This window comes from Gossypium hirsutum, chromosome D01 (genome assembly GCF_007990345.1).
Source record: "Gossypium hirsutum isolate 1008001.06 chromosome D01, Gossypium_hirsutum_v2.1, whole genome shotgun sequence".
Taxonomy (NCBI): Eukaryota; Viridiplantae; Streptophyta; class Magnoliopsida; order Malvales; family Malvaceae; genus Gossypium; species Gossypium hirsutum.
In genome coordinates, this window is record NC_053437.1 from 3,012,375 (window position 1) to 3,033,807 (window position 21,433).

General features: G+C 30.8%; 1 protein-coding gene and 2 pseudogenes across 1 annotated transcript; 2 read left to right on the plus strand and 1 right to left on the minus strand.

Annotated features, from left to right (window-relative positions):
* On the plus strand, positions 1–4,369 carry LOC107941305 (G-type lectin S-receptor-like serine/threonine-protein kinase At1g11330; the record flags this gene model as incomplete). Its single annotated transcript, XM_041087836.1, has 7 exons — positions 1–1,231; positions 1,329–1,436; positions 1,586–1,794; positions 1,881–2,091; positions 2,558–2,795; positions 3,511–3,661; positions 4,048–4,369. Coding segments are annotated over 7 exons (2,454 nt in total), but the record flags the coding sequence as incomplete, so codon positions are not given.
* Positions 4,370–4,691: 322 nt separating this feature from the next.
* LOC107941306 (protein PAT1 homolog) lies at positions 4,692–6,102 on the minus strand (annotated as a pseudogene).
* Positions 6,103–12,199: 6,097 nt separating this feature from the next.
* LOC107941308 (G-type lectin S-receptor-like serine/threonine-protein kinase At1g11330) lies at positions 12,200–17,276 on the plus strand (annotated as a pseudogene).
* Positions 17,277–21,433: the final 4,157 nt, after the last annotated feature.

The window sequence follows — 21,433 nt, forward strand, 5'->3', positions numbered from 1 at the left end:
TTTGGCACTGCTTTAGACACCATAACACCATCAAAATCCATCAAAGACCCTGAATTTATAATCTCCCAGAGTGGAGTTTTCCGATTGGGATTCTTCAGCTTTGCTAATTCCAGCAATCGTTATGTAGGGATATTGTACCATCAAATCCCCGTACAAACAGTGGTATGGGTAGCAAACAGAAACAAGCCTCTCAAAGATTCTTCTGGGATTCTCAACATATCAGATGATGGCAACCTTGTTGTTTTCAATGGAAAAGCTGAGATTCTTTGGTCATCAAATATTACGAATTTGGTTCCTAATGCAACAACATCCCAGCTTTTAGACTCTGGAAACCTTGTCCTTAGTAATGGTGAGGATGGAGCAAGCAGCTTATGGGAGAGTTTTGAAGATCCTTCCAATGCCTTCCTTGAAACTATGAAGATTAGCAATGATGTAAAAAAGGGTCGTAAAGTGGAGATCAAATCATGGAAAAGCCCTGATGATCCATCTGATGGTAACTTTTCTATTGGTATTGAACCTTTTAACATTCCAGAGGGTGTCATTAGGAACAATAACAAGCTCTATTTTCGAACCGGTCCATGGAATGGGAATACCTTTATTGGTGTAATTATGAAGACCGTTTATATTGATGGGTTTTATATTGTTGCAGATAATCAACAACAAACGTACTATATCACTTATGAATTTTCTGATAACTCTAGGTTGAGGTACTATGAACTGGATTCTCAAGGAAAATTCTTTGAACGGAAATGGGATGCGGGGAAAGGTGACTGGATAAACAGGTACTCTGCTTCTCAAACAGAATCTTCTGTTTATGGACAGTGTGGGGCATTTGGGATCTGCGATCTAACGAAGCAACCCATTTGCAGTTGCTTGAAGGGGTTTAAGCCAAGGAATATAGAGGAATGGAGTAGAGGTAATTGGAGTAGTGGGTGTTTTAGGACTACCCCTTTGCAATGCCAAAGGGATAAGAACAATGGCAGTGAAGCAGGCCAAGGAGATAACGATGGGTTTTTGAAGCTGAAGACGATGAAAGTGCCGGTATTTCCGAACCGGTCATCAATAAATAACGGCGAATGCAAAGATCAATGCATGAAGAACTGTTCGTGCGTGGCTTATGCGTATGATGCAGGCATTGGTTGCATGTTTTGGAGTGGAGATTTGATTGATATGCAGAAATTCTCCACTCACGGAGTGGATCTTTACATTCGTCTACCATCTTCGGAGCTTGGTAAACTTGTCTTCCATGTCGACCATGTGTTGAATTGCCTCAATTAATCTGCTTTTTTGGTGTTGAAGTTTTATTAACCAAGTTTTTCGATTTGCAGATAAAGGGAAAAGCACTAAAGTTATTGTTATTACAGCAGTAATTGTGGGTATAGTAACCATTACAATTATTATGCTCTTCTTATGGTGTTGGATGGCTAAAAGAAGAGGTAATATTGTTTTTTTTATTAGTTATTAAGATATTCAAACTCAACTCCATTACTCTGTTTGAAAATGATTGAATCCAATTTGAGATTTTGCTTTTTAATTAGGTAACTTTGAATTCAGTGTATCTCTAATTTAGCAATTTGCATCTCAGGAAGGAAACCAAAACACAAACAGATCAAACTCCAACTCAACAAAGGAAATGCAATGACAAAATTTTCTAGTGAAAATGTGGTAGAAAATCCAATCGGAGTTAAACTCCAGCAGCTGCGGCTATTCAATTTCGACGAACTCGCCACCGCGACGAGCAACTTCGATCACGCAAAAAAGCTAGGGCAGGGTGGTTTCGGTCCAGTTTATAGGGTAATACATCATGGCAATTTCCAGAGTCAGTGAAATGACATTTTTTCTTTTTGCAATAAAGTCTTGTGAGCTGAATATTGTGGCAGGGAACATTAGGTGATGAAAAGGAAATAGCAGTGAAGAGATTATCAAAAGCTTCGGGACAAGGATTGGAAGAATTTATGAATGAAGTGGAGGTGATTTCTAGGCTTCAACATCGAAATCTGGTCAAATTGCTTGGGTGTTGTGTTGAAGCAGAAGAGAAGATGCTCGTTTACGAATATATGCCCAACAAAAGTTTGGACGCTTTTGTCTTTGGTTAGTAACTTTAAAAGAGACCTATGAAAAATGCATATCATTTTAAATTCATATACACACCTCTATCATTTTCTCTTCTCTACCCTTTTGAATATGGAAGGATTGGTTTTTATATATACATTATAATGGAAACTGATCATCCCTCATATTTTCTTTCCTCTCACTTTTCCTCCCAATCAAGCATACTCAAAATTTATTTTCTTTTCAATTTTTCACAACATCCTCCTATCCTTCCACTTTTCCACCAAATCAGACACACCCGAGATTTAAATAGTAATTGTTACCTGATGCTTTGACTGTCATCACTATTCAATATTTATTTCAATTGATCAAAGTAACATCAAGTACATTTACAATCACAATGAATACAATAGGGTAGAAAATAAAATGATTTTTGTAGTTAGATCCTTGGTTATAAGAATTAATCGTTCGTTTTTAAGATCTTACTATTTAGTTTTTGTTATAGATCCAATTAAACAAAATGTCTTGGATTGGAGCAAACGCTTTAAAATTATTGAAGGGATCAGTCGAGGATTACTTTATCTTCATAGAGATTCAAGATTGAAAATTATACACAGGGATCTAAAACCAAGTAATGTTTTACTCGATCAAGAGTTAAATCCAAAAATCTCAGATTTTGGGATGGCGAGGATTTTCGGAGGAGATGAAAATCAAGCCAACACCAAAAGGGTTGTTGGAACTTAGTAAGTTCGGAACATTCTCTCTGTCATTTCATTTCTTTTTGTTCATTTTTTCCAATAAAATATGGTGTAAATATGTCTATGATCGAGTCTGGCCATCGCATGATGCTTGAAGAAAATACGTGCCCAAATAGGGTCTAGCTGAGCTCTGTCTGTTGGCCTGTTTTATTGTTTAAAGAAAAGGCCTTTTTAAAAATTTATATATATATATTTAAGTCAAATTATGGTTTTGTCCATTATAAATTGGTCAATTTTGAAATTTAGTATCTATACTTTAATATGATATAATTTAGTTCTTTTTTTTATTTTATTATTAGTAAGTACAAATAAGTAAGACATTTTTTTTTCTTAAAAATATTCCTTCCAACTCATCATGTTGACATGGAACTTTTTATAATAGAATCATTGTTTTAAGAAAAATCCACATCAGTACTTAACAGGAATAGTTAATAGTATTATCTATTTAAACTAACCAATGGCATTATAAAAATAGAGGAGATAATTCATGTCAAATTAAAATATATGAGCTAAATCTTAAATTTAAGTATAGTGGAGGGATCAAAATTAAAATTTGATTTTATATTTATATTTATATTCTTGTATGATTAAATTTAATTAAAAATAAATTTTATTATTTAATTCTAATTTTTACCCAATTTAAACTAGGATTGAAATGGTTTTTTTTTTGTAATGGTTGTTTTTTAATGTTAAAATACAGTGGTTATATGTCTCCTGAGTATGCAATACAAGGACGATTTTCAGAGAAATCAGATGTGTTCAGTTTTGGAGTTCTACTGTTAGAGATTGTTAGTGGAAGAAAAAACACAAGCTTTTTCAACAATCCGGATTATTTTAGCCTCTTGGAATATGTAAGTTTATAAGACTGAATTAGGGGTGTAAGTCATCATATTTGCAAGTTATTTGGGCCACTCATGCTATCTGAATTTGAGTATCTTAATGCTTGAATAAAATAGTTCACGAGCTGAATTTGAGAAATCCTAATACTTGATTGAGTAGCTTGCAAACCTAATTGAGCTTTTTTTATTTTCAATTAATAATTAGAATTTCCAATTCAAACTCGAGCTCAAGTATAAACAATCAAGTTTGAAGTTGAACATGAGAATGAAACTCATTTTAGACTTAGGTAAACAAGCTTAATCAAAAGAGTTTGAGCACCTCAATCTTTATATTGAATTGAGCACTTCAATTGAATAATTTTGGCATTAATTTAGACAAAGTTGATTTTTGTTTATAGGTCTGGAAACTATGGAACGAAGGCAACATTTGGAGCTTAGTAGACAAGGTGGTTTTGGAGCCAAAATCTAATTCAAAGAAAGAGAAAGAAATAAAGAGATGCATACATATTGGATTGCTATGCGTTCAAGAATATGCTAACGATAGGCCCACTATGTCTGTTGTTGTATCAATGCTTAACAATGAGATTCCAAATTTTAAGACGCCAAAACAACCTGCTTTCACTCAAACACCACTAATCACTCATAATGTTCAAAATAGGGCTTCGCTTAATGATGTAACTCTTACGGATTTTGATGGCAGATAAAAGTTCAAATTAATTACTTTTAGTTTTTAGAAATAAAATTGTAAATATTGAAAAGGTACAAATTAATTGTTTTTAGTTTAGAAATAAAATTGTAAGTATTGAAACTTTTTATTATAATTTCATTTTTGATGAGAGTTGCCAATTTATTAACTCGAATATATAGTATGTTTACAATTAAACTTAAACTTGTAAGAACATGAAAACTCAATCTACTTAACCTAAATTCGATTTTGAGTCCAATCTCAACTTAATTTAAATATAAATCATCATTGAGTTGGAACTACTCCAACTCAATTCGAAAAGGACTTAAGTCTAAAGTGTTTCAAATTTAAAAAGATTCAAACTCGAAATAACCCACATACTAACCCATTTGGAGGGTCAACTTGGAGAACAGGGCGAGGCCTGCGAATTGAAGAGAAAGGAAGCCTCCCAAGAGCATCAACCTGAAGAAAAGCATGAGGCTCAGTATTCGCACGTGCTCCGGGAGGAAGATCCCTAAATGAGTTGGACAAAAATGATGTCTCAACTTCGCCCCAGCAGATTTTCTTTCAAGACAAGCCTGGTGGTAATAATCATCCACGTAGGGGTTATTGCTGTGGGTTGCAACAAGCTGCATTCTAAGAATGCCCTCAATCTCATCAGTTGACATGTATTTGGATGTAAACTGAGGCCATCCAAAATCACTCTTCAGCGCCCCACTGTCAAAGCCTGGTAGACTCTGCCTACCTTTCTGAGCTGATTTGGCTCTTTGATCTCTCAGATCACCAATACCAAGTATAGCTTCAACCTTGTTCATTACAGGTGGGGACGGAGAAAGATGAGGATTAAATTGTTGTGACTGAATCCCAGAAAAGTGGCTAAATGAAGGCTGAACAGGATGCTGCAGTCTCTGCTGGTGCGACTGCAGCTGTGGCATTAACTGTGGTGGAATCAAACCATTTTGATGAGTTAACTGTTGCTGCAACATATTGTTCAAAACACTGGAATTATCTCCATACACTTTTGGCCGGCTCCCCCATTGATTTGACGGCTGACTACTGACAGACGGACCAGGAGCAAATTGAGGCATATTCCCACGATAATTTGGCCCATGGTGTAAGCCTGGCAGTTGAAGCTGAGAATTTGGGAAGCCAGAGAGGTTGGGTGAAGATGCCATCTGTGGTCCACCAGCCATATAAGGAATATTTAGGTGTCCAGAATGTTGGTTTGGTGACGCCTGAGGAGATCTGCCATCGGGGGGAGGGTAAGAAATATAAGAAGATTTTGGAACTAAAATTGGTTCACTAGAGAAATGTTGGTGGTACTGTTGTTGTTGTTGTTGCAGTTGCTGCTGCTGCTCAGGGTACGAGGATGTCCTGTAGAGATGCTTTGCATCCAAATTGGCCAATGGTTGTGATGACCAGCGTTTGCCATCAGGAATACTTTCAGTTTCAATTGGCTGCTGATCAAGCCAGTGAGGAAATTCCTCCTCATGTGTCCATTCGGCAGCAGATGAACCTTCAACAACATAATGATAAATGTCAATATTGGTATGTTGATCTGCGTAATTGGTCCCTTCACTGTGATGTTGTAGGATTTTCTAAGTGTTTAAATCTCTTAGTATTCTCAAATTTGTAGATAGATTTAATCTTGATCGTTTATATAATTTAAATTGTACTGTTAGATCTAGGAAAGTTTAATTATAAATAGAGGTCTTCCTTTCCATTTGTAAATAATCTCCTTTACAGTAATTGATATTACTGCGAGCATTTACTCAAACACTTACACTATGTTTGGTTGGGTGTATTGGCTATGCCAATACACCCCTAATCGGTGGGGCCCACTTAAGACGCCTCTATGCCGTTGTTTGGTTCATGGTTTTTCTATTACGCCTGTAATACAATACTAACCTAATCGGTGAAATCCACCGATTTCTAATACACCCCATTTGCTCAGATTAGGCGCCGCATAGGTTTACCATCCCTGTTATACCCTCCCATCTGCTTCCCCGTTTCTCTTCTGTTCCTTCTAGCCTCTGCCGATTTCCTTGTTGGTAAGTTAATACCTCCAGATTTGTTTCACTCTGCTGATTCTGCATGTAATCGGTTTCCTCTTTTCTGATTACAGCTTCTTCTTCATCGCACTGTGCCCGAATTTGGTCATTTACAGGTTAGTGTTTTGGGTTTTTAAGCTTTCCATTCCTCCTAATTTATTCCTCTTCTTGGTTGCCTTGCCTGCGCCTAGTTATCGCCATTTCTGCTTCTTTCCAGGCTCCACTCAAGGCTTCAATTTATTTCAAAGGAAATCCATATTCATTACAGGTCAACTAAACCTTCAATTTACAAGCCATATGTAATCATGTTTCCTTTTTTTTTTTAATTTTGGGTCTCTGCAAGATTTGTTCTTTTTGGGGTTTTGAATTCTTTTTATTGTTATGTTTAGTTAATCCTTGAATTTATGTTGTTTAGAGATGGTGAATTTAACAGAAGTAATATAGTTGATGTCAGTATTCATGTCTGTGGAAGAAATGATTAGAAGAGTTAATTATAACAAGAGAAATGGAAATAAGGTACAATTCACTGCGTTAAAAACAGTACCTTTTCGTTGAACAAAACTCCACCAGTAGGGTTATCTTTGTCTTCAAGTCTGGACTGTTTTCTATCTCAAGAATCTTTAAGGCTGGGAAGTCAACAGTATAATCTTCATGGAAAAATCCAATGAGTTTCTGAAGATCTTTCAATTTGAGGGATTTCAATCGAGGGAAGCAAATTAATCCTCTGTTTTAGAATGCTTCTTCGATCTGCTTCTCCATTGATATTATCTCCTGCATGCATTTGCATTCACTTACTTCCAAGCATTTGAGCTGCTGCAAATATTTAATCATGGAGTCGGATACCACATGCTTTATGTTGACGCAACCCTCAATGATCAAGCTTGTCAAATTTTGAGTTGAGCAAAATGCTTGGGGAAGCCATATTCTTTCAATGCCAATTGAGGATAGTTTCAACTTCTCTAGCTTAGGAAACAATATCTGCACAGCATACTATTAAAGGATTACTTGATCATTGCGGTTTCAGTTTCACATTTATAAATGGAACTTTTGAATTTATACTTTATTACTGTACTTTCTACTGCATTTTTTAGCAATATAATTTGTGACTGAAAGCATGTAAAATAATTCCATGCCTTTCTTCTGTGTTTAATATCTCCTTTTTCTCTTTTGCTCCCTTTCACTTATGGGCCTCTTCATTGCTATATGACTCGTCTTTAAAACGTTGCTTTTCTCTTAATTTTATTGCCTTGCTGTTTACCTTCTGGTCTGGAGTGTGAGAAAGTTATCTTATTTCCTTTCAAGAGGAGCTAGAAGGAAAATTCTTTAAAGACAGAAGACCTTTTGATTTGCAAGGTTGGTTTTGCATTTGTTTTCATGATGTTATTCTTTCAATCCATTGTCTCGAGGCCGATTAGCATTTTCATTAGATATAAGCAAAATGGTTGAGTGGTTGAGTGGTTATGAAGTGTTGGCATAGATGCCACTGCATGTTGATTCAAATATGTGCTTTATTGGTTTTCAATTCTGGATCATGCCCCAATTGATTGAGACAAAGAATTGATAATTTGCATTTATTCAGCTGTATTTTTTGCCTATGTTTGTTTTTCATAGGCATGTCTGTCCTGAAACATTGTCAAAATTTCCTCCGATGAAATTAGGACATACATTTATTAGTTGCCCTTTTTTGCGTTTCAACTCTAAGCAAAAGGAAATAACTTTTCTTTGAAACAAATAGTTTAACCAGCCACAGACACATGTAGAAACCTATGATATCATGTAAAGTTACTAAAATAAATTTGGTTTGCACACTGTTGATATCATAAAAATGCCTTTTTTTGGCAGAAAATGTGTAGGAGAGTCGATATACATATGTTGTTCTGTGCTCTTTTCAATTTTAGTTGGTAGTAAGGTTTATATATATATATATACATATGTTGTTCTGTGCTCTTTTCAATTTTACTATAGCCTCCGAGGTGGTAGTTCAGCAGAAGTCAGAGGAAAAGATGGAAGAGAAAGCTTCAAATTTATATTCAGCCTTATGGTCAATTGAAGGTTTAACCGACGATCAGCGGTATGATGCTTTGAGTAAAATTCCCGATCATCCAACTCAAATGATCGTTTTCTTTAGTTTACCTTCTGTTGCCCGATTGGAATGGGTCAGAAGATTTCTTTCTCACCATTAAATATCAATGTTCAAACTTTTTGATGTTGTAAAACTATATAACATATGGATTATGATGTACAATTTCATTTTCATCTAACCTTTTCTTAATATAAGTTAATTATGTTTATGCAGAATATAATTCTCAAGTTATATATTGATTTTAATAAATTCATATAAGAACATTTTATTATTAAGAATTTTATGAAATTATATATCACTGTTAAATTATATTTAATATTAATTATTTTAAATTGTATAAATTCATATAAGAAAATTTATTATCAAGAATTTTATGAAATTTAATATTAATTATTAAATTATATGTAATAATTATTATTTTAAATTATACAAATTCATAAAATATAATTTATTAGTTATAATTATTTTAAATTTTATTAAATCATATATTTTAAATAAAATATATTTAATATTAATTATTTCAAATTTTCATTTATAGTATCATATATTATGATTTGAGTAAATTCATATAAGAATATTAATTATTAAGAAATTTTATTAAATTATATATTTTAATTATAATATATTTAATAATAATTATGTTAATTTATATTTTACAGTATCATATATTATGATTTGAGTAAATTCATATAAGAATATTAATTATTAAGAATTTTATTAAATTATATATTTTAATTATAATATATTTAATAATAATTATGTTTAAATATGATTAAATTATTTATTATTGATATTAATAATCTTATTAAAATTTAAATAACAATAACAATAATTACCAAAACAAATTTCTGCTAATTATTAAGAATTTTATGAAATTATATATTTTAATTAAAATGGGTTTAATAATAATTATGTTTAAATATGATTAAAATATTTATTATTGATAATAATAATCTTATTAAAATTTAAATAACAATAACAATAATCATTTACCAAAACAAATTTATGCTAAGGGTATTCTAGTCATTTTAGTTTTTTCCATTATGCTATTACACCTCTATTACATTCAACCAGACACAAGATTACTATTACGCCTCTATTCCATTACATTCAACCAAACAGTTGATTTGTTATTACACCTCTAATCCAATACACCTCTAATCCAATACACATCTAATCCAATACAGCGAACCAAACGTACTGTTAGATGTGCTATTATTTTTTTGCGGTTTTTTTGTTTCACCAAAAATGGTTTTCGAAAAATAATTTTTGGAAAATGACTTACTTTTCTGGAAAAATTAATATTTTCTGGTGTTTGGAAGATTTCCTAAAAATATTTCATAAAAGTTGTTTTCAATAAAACAAACATATATTTGAGATTTTGTTATCTTTTCATTATTTAATTGAATTTATTTCATAAAGTTTATTTATATTTTAATTAATCATGTTTTAGTTTTAATCAATCTTAATTTATTTAATTAAGCTTAATTGTTAATTTCGTACATTAGGGAACATAAATTTAATTAAGTTGAAAGTGGTAAATATTTGTTTTCAATATTATTTGGATGAGTAAGTTGAAAAATGATTTAATTTAATAAAAATGGAAGTAAGGTCTAAATCGTAAAATTTGAAATTTTTTGAATTCTAAGGATTTGAGTAGTAAAATCTGAAGCATTGATGTAGTAACTAAATGATATGATAATGAAATATGAAAATTTGGAAAGTTGGGCATAAAATAGTAAAGCTTGAAACTGTAGGGGTTAAATTGTAAAATTTTCAAAACTTGAGTTTTAGTACTAATTTACATTATTTGAGAATTTACAATTCTAAAAAATAGAATATGAAAGTTTAACTATTCAAAAATTAAGTACTAATTTTTGGAAATTTTGACAATTTTAATAGTAAGGACTAAATCATAAAATCTGGAAATTTTAAAAAATTGATTGTTTTACAAAACTATACAAAACGGGATTTAGATCTAAATTGTAGAATAAGAAAATCTATTTTTGAAGAACTAAATTGTAGAATAGTAAAAATTTAGATTTTAGCGACTAAATCGTAAAAAAAATATAAAGTTAGAATATAAGAGATTGTTTTCTTCGACGATGAAGAGAGCTTCCCATTTGTCATTTTGAAAAATGTTACAGAAAAAAATTTTGATAAGATATTTTCCTTAAAAAATTTTAATTTATCTCTTTTTGGAGAATAATTTCATTTGATAATTCATTTTCGACCAAATAAACAACATAAAATAACAAAAACATTTTACGAAAACATTTTATATGTAAACAAACTATATAAGATGTCTTGGGTTTTTTACAAATTATTATAAAAAAATAAAAAATAACCAAAATATTATAACTTTTTTTTATTTACCAAAATATTATAAAAAAATTTTATTTACCAAAATATACCAAAAAAAAAACCTGACACAGCCTGATCAGGCCAATCACATTGGAGGCACCAAAGGTGCCAATGAGATTGGAGGCACCAATGGTGCCAAAGAGATTGGCGGCACCAATGGTGCCAAAGGACTAAAATGTAACTATCTGCAGTTTTAAGGACTTGACGTAAAAATTTTCCATTTTATATTTTGAAAGTGAATTGCCGCTGCTGTGCGTGTGGGGCGCACTAAAATTGAAATGTGGCTAATTGCCTTCTAAGCCCTCCTTATTTATTATTTTCTTTTTATTCCCCTTCAACTCATTTTTTTATTTAATAAATAAGCCCTCAACCTATTTTTGTAGTTAAATAAGCTCTAAATCTATTATTTTTACTCATAAAAGCCCTTTATTTTATTATTAAAGTAAATATATTTTACCTAAAGTAAAGCTATTTAAAAAAGTATAAACTAATTCACATTTTATGTATTATTTTAGTAATTTGATGAGAATAGTTTATTTAAAAAATTTACTAAATTTGATGAGAATAATTTATAATTATAATTTATTTTTTCTATTTGGGTTACATTTATGGGTGATTAGTTTTATTATTACTTCTGGTTTTTCAATAAGGCATGCCTGGTATTTCTATTAATTTTTTTAATTAAATCTAATATTAGTTAAGTGATAATTAAGATAGAGTTATTAAATGAGAATAGTTTATTAAATTAAAATAGAGTTATTAAATGAGAATTGTTTATTAAATTAAAATAAAGTTATTAAATAAACTATTCTCATCAAATTACCAAAATAATACATAAAATGCGAATTAGTTATTAATTGATTGGCTTGATCAGGCTGTGTCAGGTTTTTTTTTTTGTTTTTTGTTTTTTTTGTATATTTTAATAAATAAAAAATTTTATAATATTTTGATAAATAAAAAAAGTTATAATATTTTGGTTATTTTTTATTTTTTTTATAATAATTTTGTAAAAAACCCAAGATGTCTTCTTCCTTTTAGGACCAAAGCGTAATATTGTTGAAATTGGAGTGGTACTACTGTTTCTTCATGTGTGAATACGTGAAGATAATAGTTCACCATTTTTGAAACTTCAATGCAATAACAAGTCAACAAATTTAAAAAGTCATCAGCGCTAGAAAAAATTGGAATCCTGACGTAGACATTTGCAGTTGCCTTGAAAATCATTACATCATATACCATAACAGGGGTAGAGTTAGGAATGATAAAAGTTTAATTTTAAATTAATAATAATAAAATTGAATTTTAACTTTTAGGAATGATAAAAGTTTAATTTTATCTTTTAATCATTCCTAAATCATAGCCTCAATTCCAAGTTCTCAAGAGATGGAGAAAGTTATTAGCGACTCTGTTTTTCTAGCTTCTGAAATTTTACTATTGTCTTGTTTTTACTTACAATCTGGCACTGCTTTAGACACCATAACACCATCAAAATCCATCAAAGACCCTGAATTTATAATCTCGCAGAGTGGAGTTTTCCGATTGGGATTCTTCAGCTTTGCTAATTCCAGCAATCGTTATGTAGGGATATTGTACCATCAAATCCCCGTACAAACAGTGGTATGGGTAGCAAACAGAAACAAGCCTCTCAAAGATTCTTCTGGGATTTTCAACATATCAGATGATGGCAACCTTGTTGTTTTCAATGGAAAAGCTGAGATTCTTTGGTCATCAAATGTTACGAATTTGGTTCCTAATGCAACAACTGCCCAGCTTTTAGACTCTGGAAACCTTGTCCTTAGTAATGGTGAGGATGGAGAAAGCAGCTTATGGGAGAGTTTTGAAGATCCTTCTAATGCCTTCCTTGAAACTATGAAGATCAGAACTGATGTTAAGAAAGGTCGTAAAGCGGAGCTGAAATCATGGAAAAGCATTGATGATCCATCTGATGGTAGCTTTTCTTTTGGCTTTGAACCTTTCAATATCCCAGAGCTTGTCATTAGGAACAATAACAAGCTCTATTTTCGGAGTGGTCCATGGAATGGGAATACCTTTATTGGTGTAATTATGAAGACTGTTTATATTGATGGGTTTCATGTTGTTGCAGATAATCAACAACAAACGTACTATTTCACTTATGAGTATTCTGATAACTATAGGTTGAAGTTCTATGAACTTGATTCTCAAGGAAAATTATTTGAACGGACATGGGATGGGAGGAAAGGTGACTGGATAAACAGGTAACCTACTACTCTAACAGAATCTTGTGTTTATGGACAGTGTGGGGCATTTGGGATCTGCGATCGAACAAAACAACCAATTTGCAGTTGCTTAAAGGGGTTTAAACCTAGGAATATAGAGGAATGGAGTAGAGGTAATTGGAGTAGTGGGTGTTTTAGGACTACCCCTTTACAATGCCAAAGGGATAAGAACAATGGCAGTGAAGCAGGCCAAGGAGATGATGATGGGTTTTTGAAGCTGCAGACGATGAAAGTGCCGGCATTTCCGGACCGATCATCAATAAATAACGGTGAATGCAAAGATCAATGCATGAAGAACTGTTCGTGCGTGGCTTACGCGTATGATGCTGGCATTGGTTGCATGTTTTGGAGTGGAGATTTGATTGATATGCAGAAATTCTCCACTCAAAGAGTCAATCTTTACATTCGTCTACCGTCTTCAGAGCTTGGTAAACTTGTCTTCCATGTCGACCATGTGTTGAATTGCCTCAATTAATCTGCTTTTTTGGTGTTGAAGTTTTATAAACCAAGTTTTTCGATTTTCAGATAAAGGGAAAAGCACTAAAGTTATTGTTATTACAGCAGTAATTGTGGGTATAGTAACCACTACAATTATTATGCTCTTCTTATGGTGTTGGATGGCTAAAAGAAGAGGTAATATCTCTTTTTTTATTGGTTATTAAGATATTCAAACTCAACTCCATTACTCTGTTTGAAGATGATGATTTTGCTTTTTAATTAGGTAACTCTGAATTCAGTGTATCTCTAATTTAGCAATTTGCATCTCAGGAAGGAAACAAAAACACAAACAGATCAGACTCCAACTCAACAATGGAAATGCAATGACAAAATTTTCTAGTGAAAATGTGGGAGAAAATTCAATCGGAGTTAAACTCCAGCAGCTGCGGCTATTCAATTTCGAAGAACTCGCCATCGCGACGAGCAACTTCGATCACGCAAAAAAGCTAGGGCAGGGTGGTTTCGGTCCAGTTTATAGGGTAATAAATAATGGTGATTTCAAGCTAAACCAGAGTCAGTGAAATGACATTTTTCTTTTTGGAATCAAGTCTTGTGAGCTGAATGTTGTGTGCAGGGAATATTAAGTGATGAAAAGGAAATAGCAGTGAAGAGATTATCGAAAGCTTCAGGGCAAGGATTAGAAGAATTTATGAACGAAGTGGAAGTAATTTCTAAGATTCAACATCGAAATCTGGTTAAATTGTTTGGGTGTTGTGTTGAAGCAGAAGAGAAGATGCTCGTCTACGAGTATATGCCCAACAAAAGTTTGGACACTTTTGTCTTTGGTTAGTAACTCAAGCTAATTCTCTTTCTACTATTTTCGAAACTCATATTAAGCCCCAATTAAATTTAAAATCAAACAGGATGAAATCAACTTTCCTTGTTTAACATTTCTATCATAATTTTAAATTAATATATACATCTCTATCATTTTTTCTTCTCTCGTCTTTCTAATTTAAAAGGATTAGTTTTTATACATTAGATGAAAAATGATCATCCTTTATATTTTCTTTCCTCTCACTTTTCTTCTCAACCAAGCACACTCAAAATTTATTATCTTTTCAATTTTCCATTCCCTACTCTCATCCTTCCACTTTTCCACCTAACCAGACACACCTTTAGTCTATTCCAAGATTTAAATAGTAATTGTTACTCAATAATTATTTTAATTGCTCGATGTAACATCAATTACGGTTACAATCATAATGAATACAATATGGTAGAAAATACAATGATGGTTGTAGTTAGATCCTCGGTTATAAGAATTAATTTTTCATTTTTAAGGTCTTACCATTTAGTTTTTGTTATAGATCCAATTAAAAAAACCATCTTGGATTGGAGAAAACGCTTTAACATTATTGAAGGGATCAGCCGAGGATTGCTTTATCTTCATAGAGATTCAAGACTGAAAATTATACACAGAGACCTAAAAGCAAGCAATGTTTTACTCGATCAAGAGTTAAATCCAAAAATTGCAGATTTTGGGATGGTGAGAATTTTCGGAGGAGATGAAAATCAAGCTAACACTAAAACGGTTGTTGGAACTTAGTAAGTTGGAATATCCTCCCTCTCATTTCTTTTCTTTTTGTTCATTTTTTTTCCACTAAAGTATGGTGTAGATATGTCTATGATCGAGTCTGGCCATCTCATGATGCTTAAAGAAAATACATGCCTAAATTGGAATAGGGTCTAGCTTTGCTCTGTCTGTTGGCCTATTTTATTGTTTAAAAAAATGCATTGTAAAACTTTATATATATTTAAGTCAAATTATGGCTATCCCCATTATAAATTGGTCAAATTTGAGATTTTGTATCTATACTTTGATATGACATTTTTTGGTTCCTCTATTTTTATAGAATTATTAGTAAGTTCAAATAAGTAACACGTGTTTTTCAAAAATATCTCTTCCAACTTATCATATTGACATAGAACTATATTCCTTCCAACTCATCATATTGACATGGAACCTTTTATAATAGAATTGTTGTTTTAAAGAAAAATCTACATCAGTATTTAACCGAAATAGTTAATAGTATTTATTTATTTAAACTAACTAACAGCATTATAAAAATAGAGGGGTTAATTCATGTCAAACTAAAATATATGAGCTAAATCTCAAATTTAAGTATAGTAGAGGGATAAAAATTAAAATTTGATTTTATATTTATATTCTTGTATGATTAAATTTAAATAAAAATATTTTTATTATTTAATTCTAATTTAGACCCGATTTAAACTAGGATTGTAATGGTGGGTTTTTTTTTTGTAATGGTTATTTTTTTTAATGTTAAAATACAGAGGTTATATGTCTCCTGAGTATGCAATACAAGGGCGATTTTCAGAGAAATCAGATGTGTTCAGTTTTGGAGTTCTACTGCTAGAGATTATTAGCGGAAGAAAAAACACAAGCTTGTTCAACAATCAGGATTATTTTAGCCTCTTGGGATATGTAAGTTTATAAGATAATTAGAAACGTTGGTAGATCGAATTAGGGAGTTTATAAGATAATTAGAAACGTTGGTAGATCGAATTAGGGGTGTATTTCATCATAGTTGCAAGCTATTTGGGCTGCTCATGCAAGCTTAATCAATAGAGTTTGAGCAGTTCAACGTTTATATTGAATTGAGCTGATTTAAATTGGATAATTCGAGTCTAAGTTAAATTGGATAATTTAAGCAATACTTTAGACAAAGTTGTTTTCTATTTATAGGTCTAGAAACTATGGAACGAAGGCAACATTTGGAGCTTAGTTGACAATGTGGTTTTGGAGCCAAAATCTAATTTAAAGAATGAGAAAGAAAAAAGGAGATGCATACATATTGGATTGCTATGCGTTCAAGAATATGCTAACGATAGGCCCACTATGTCTACTGTTGTTTCAATGCTTAACAGTGAGATTTCAAATTTTAACACACCAAAACAACCTGTTTTCACTGAAACACCACTAATCACCCATGATGTTCAAAATAGAGCTTCAGTCAACGATGTAACTCTTACCGAATTTGATGGCAGATAAAGGTACAAATTAATTACTTTTAGTTTTTAGAAATAAAATTGTAAGTATTGAAAATATATAATTCAATTGTTTTTAGTTTAGAAATAAAATTGTAAGTATTGAAACTGATAAGTGATAAAAGTAACATGTTTTAATTTCGTTCTTAATACGTTTATGGATGATTATTTATGCACAATGGTTAATTTTATGCTCCTAATCCTTTAAATTCATGTTTATATACTTAAAAGAGCATTTGGGAGCAAAAGGAGCAAAAAACGAGTGAAAATCAAACATTTGGAGCAAATTTTAGAAGCCACACTGGCTGGGTCTTTCCACACGGGCTGGACACACAGTCGTGTGTGCCAAACAGGCTGGACACACGGTCATGTGCCAAACCATGTCGATTTCGTGATTTGCATCTCAAACACGCCAAAAAACGTAATTTTTAGGCTTTCTAAGGATTCTAAAGTCTATAAATACAAAATAGAAGAGAAAAGTAAGCCAACAGAGAATATTGAAGAAAACAACTCGAAGAACACCATTGGAGCCAACTCTGAAGTAGATTTCCATCAAGATTAAATACCTCCTTTTAGTTTCCTTTGAAGTTTTTATGAGTTTCTTTATTTCTTGTGGTTATTCTATCTTTAAGATATTTTTATACACAATTATGAACTAATTTCCTAGATACCTAGGGAAGATGAACCCTATAATGAATTCTATTATTTGATTTCTATTTTATGCGATAAATACTTTATTCTTGTTCTCAGTTATATGTGCTTATCTATTGTTTTAATATTTTTGAAATATTAATTCATGTTTAATGTAATTAAATCAAAGGAGAAAAAGTCTTTGTTTAAGAGTAGATCTAGCATAATTGAGTGGAATTGCATGCAATCCTAGAAATAGGACGACATAAATCTATCGGATTAAAGTCAAATCTAATAAGGCAACCTATAAATCGAGTTAATGCGACAATAAGAGTTTTAATTAGAAAGAAATTTCAATTAATCAACCTAAAGTCAGTTGTTTTTACTCTCGAAAGAGATACTAGTTTAATTTAGGGGTTTCTACGGATCAAGATACCAAGTGAATAAATCGTTTGATTCAGATTCATAATGATAGACGAAGTCTAGGTGGATTCTTTCCTGGGTATTGTCTCGCTTATTGGTTATTATTTAATTACTTTCCTAATTTATTCTCTGTTGAGTTCATTAGTTAAATTAATTTAGTAATCTTAGTTTAAATAAATCAGTCCAAGTTGTCGGTTAAATAATAGGAAAATGGTAGCTATACTAGTACTTTTAGTCCTCGTGGATACAATATCTCTACTCACCGTAACTATACTATTTATCGATAGGTGCACTTACATTTGTCGTATTTTTAGTTAGTCACGTGATACATCAAAAAAATTTATTTATAATTTCGTTTTGATAAGAGTTGTCAATTTATTGGCTCAAATCAATTGTAAGTTTACAATTACACTTAAACATGTAAGAACATGAAAACTCAATCTAGTTAACCCAAATCCAAATTCAAGTCCAATCCCAACTTAATTTGAACATAAAAAATCAATAAGTTGGAACTCCTCCAAATCGAACCGAAAATAGCTTAAATCTAAAGTGTTTCAAACTTAAAATGACTTAAACTCGAAATAACCCACATACTAACTCATTTGTCCCCTCAAGGCTGCAAGAAATCTCTCACAATTTGTGTATAACTTATCTCATCTATTGAATCCTATAAGTATGATTTATCTTCCTTGTCTATCTCATCTATTGAATCTGATAAGTATGATTTATCTTCCTTAATAAGGTGAGTTCATATAGGCAAGATCTAGGATGTAATTTTGTCTTTTAACTACCTCAATTTAACTTAAATTTAATTATATAATGTAAAAATATTAATATAAAAATGATTTTTTTATAAAAGCTAGCCGATCCAACTAGGCGAATTTGGACTTACCTAGTTATTGAATTGTTCTTCTAGTTGTTATAAATTGGATGCATTTGTTTATAGAGGTGAAGAATCCCAAATGTAAAACTCCACCCTAGCATATTACAAATTCAGGGTGTCTGTGTAATGACCCGATAGTCACGGGTGTCAAAAAGTATATTTTCGAGACTCCGTTACCGTAAATCAGACTCGTAGATATTTATTAAAAATATTTACGAATTTAGTTGTGTAGTTAATTAGGTTTTCGTTAGATGAAATTGCATGAACAGTAATTAGGTAAAAGGACTAAATTGTATGAAGGGTAAAAGTTGAATTATAGATTAAAGAAAAATTAAAGGGACCAAAGGAGCAATTATGCCAATGATCATAATTGAGGCGGCATAAGTGTATATATATTATAAATATTTAAATTTAAAATATATATTATAATATTATAATATTATAATATTAAAACTTAAAAGTTAAGTATATACATTATTATATTATAATGATAAAGTAAAACAAAAAGAAAAAGAAAAAGGAGAGAAAGAAACTGCACAGAGAAGGAAAGAAAGAAAAGAAAAAAAAAGAAAGAAAGAAAGAAAGAGAAAAATTAGGGTTTTAAAGGTTCAAAGCTCAATTGGTTAGTTAATTTAGTTCATTTTCTTGTAATTTTTATGTTTTTGGAATTTCGGTATTAAATACTACCCGACCTATGTCAAAATTTTAGACATTTTTAAGTTTTTAATTGATGTTTATGTTGAATAATTTTAGTATTAGGGATTAAATTGAAAGATTTTTAAGTTAGAAATGAAAAAGGATTGAATTGTAAAATAAATTGTAAATTTTGAGTATTAGGGACTAAATTGTGCAAAATTCAAAATTTAGGGATTTAAGTGAAATTAGGAAATTAAATCTAGTCTAAAGTGAAATTTGTATGAAAATATAACATTGATTGTGAAGAAATAAAATTAGAATTTAGGCAAATATTGATTAAAAATTGAAATATTAAATATGAGATTGAATTGTATTGTATTGATGAATTTTAATTGTTTTAATTCCATAGCTAACATTATACCAGAATCCTCGACTAAAAAGGGAAAAGATAAAATCGACGAGGAATAGCTCGAAATTTCTGGTTTATATTTCTATAATCCGAATCTAATTATTAATTTTCGTATTTTGATTAAATGTTATGGTAAGTGATTAAGGTGAGAATTATTGTGATTGAAAAGGATATGTGATGAATTTATTGAACTTATATTGATTGAATTGGTATATATATTGAATATATTGATTATTTGAATTGAAATTAATATTGGTTGTATTTGAAAAGTGAATTGAAACCCTATTAACTGTATCGGGCTGAGTCAGATATAGATGGCATGCCATAGGATTAGAAGAGTTCAGGGATTTTTTTGACTTCGAGTCGATGAGACACTGGGTGTCAATTTATTACTTTGGATTAATTCGATGAGGCTCTGCAATTTACTTCGGTTTAACCAATGAGACACTGGGTGTCAAAAGGACAGATTTCTTTCAATTTTTTGTTTTATCTTCTTTTTTCATTTTCGGCTATAAAGGCCGATTTAAAAATCTGTAAGAGGGGGGATACTGTATCAAAAAAAATCGATACAAAAAAAGATTGAAGGTAGATTTTTGTTTATTTTTCTTTCTCTTTGTTTCGATCCATCTTTTTTTTTAAAAAGAGTAATACAGTTTGTAAATAAAAAGAAAAGAAGGAGAGGGTTTACCGGCCAACGCCTTCGGATTCGCGCGAGGAGGAGCTAAAAAGCCCCTAGGGGTGCAGCTCCGACCACCGTTGACGGTGTAATCGCGGCGGAGATGAACCAAACAAAACAACAGCAAAGGATAGCAAGAAAATACAGTAAATAGTGCAATATTTTTGTACTTTTCTTTTTATTTCATTTTGTCATTTTTCGGCTATATAAGGCCATTTTCAGAATTTGTAAGTTTTTTACGGAGACACAGATTGAATACAAAAATCAAAAAAGATATTCGAAAGGTGAGGAAATATTTCCTATCTGGCCCCCATGTAATCCGAATATTGCGATTTTGACCCCGCATTTTGTTTTTAATTCCTTTTTTTCTGTCAACTCGGTTTTGAGTGCGATTTAATCCTTTATGTTATTTAGTTTTTTTTATTAATTAATCTATTGTTATTATTACTATTATTATTAGTAGTAGTAGTAATATTATTATATGTTTATACTGATATATCTAACCTATATATATACATGATTTTATTCTACTGTACATTGTTATTTAAAGTTTTTTTTATATATTATTATCATTTAAGTTTACAATGTACTATTTTATTTATATATTTTTTTAATGATTTTTTATCTTATAATATGTTTTTTTCTAAATTAATTTTTATATGTTTCTATGTTTTAAAGATTTATATGAATATATTTTTTATAACATACTATTTTATATATACATATATAATTTATATTGGATTATTTCTTATCCTATGTGTATATTATTGATATTCTAAAAGTTTTATATGTTATTTATTCAAATTAATATATGTATCTTATTTTGCTTCAAATTTATTTCAAATACTATTATTCAATACTTATTTTTTTATTCTATTTCGAATCTATTTTATACTCATACATGAAATTTATTTTAAAACTTTTATACATATGATATATTGATTTATTATTATTATTATTATTATTATTATTATTATTATTATTATTATTATTATTATCTTGGTGAATCTTTTAAGAAATTGATGATAGATTTATTTAGTTTTTGAATATTGATATTGATGTTTGCATAATGTGATTAAAATCATTCATTACTCATTAATGTATATTTTATTTTCGAATTATTCTTTTGTGTGGTACGTTGCCGTTCAACCACACTACATTTGTTTTAAGTTATGT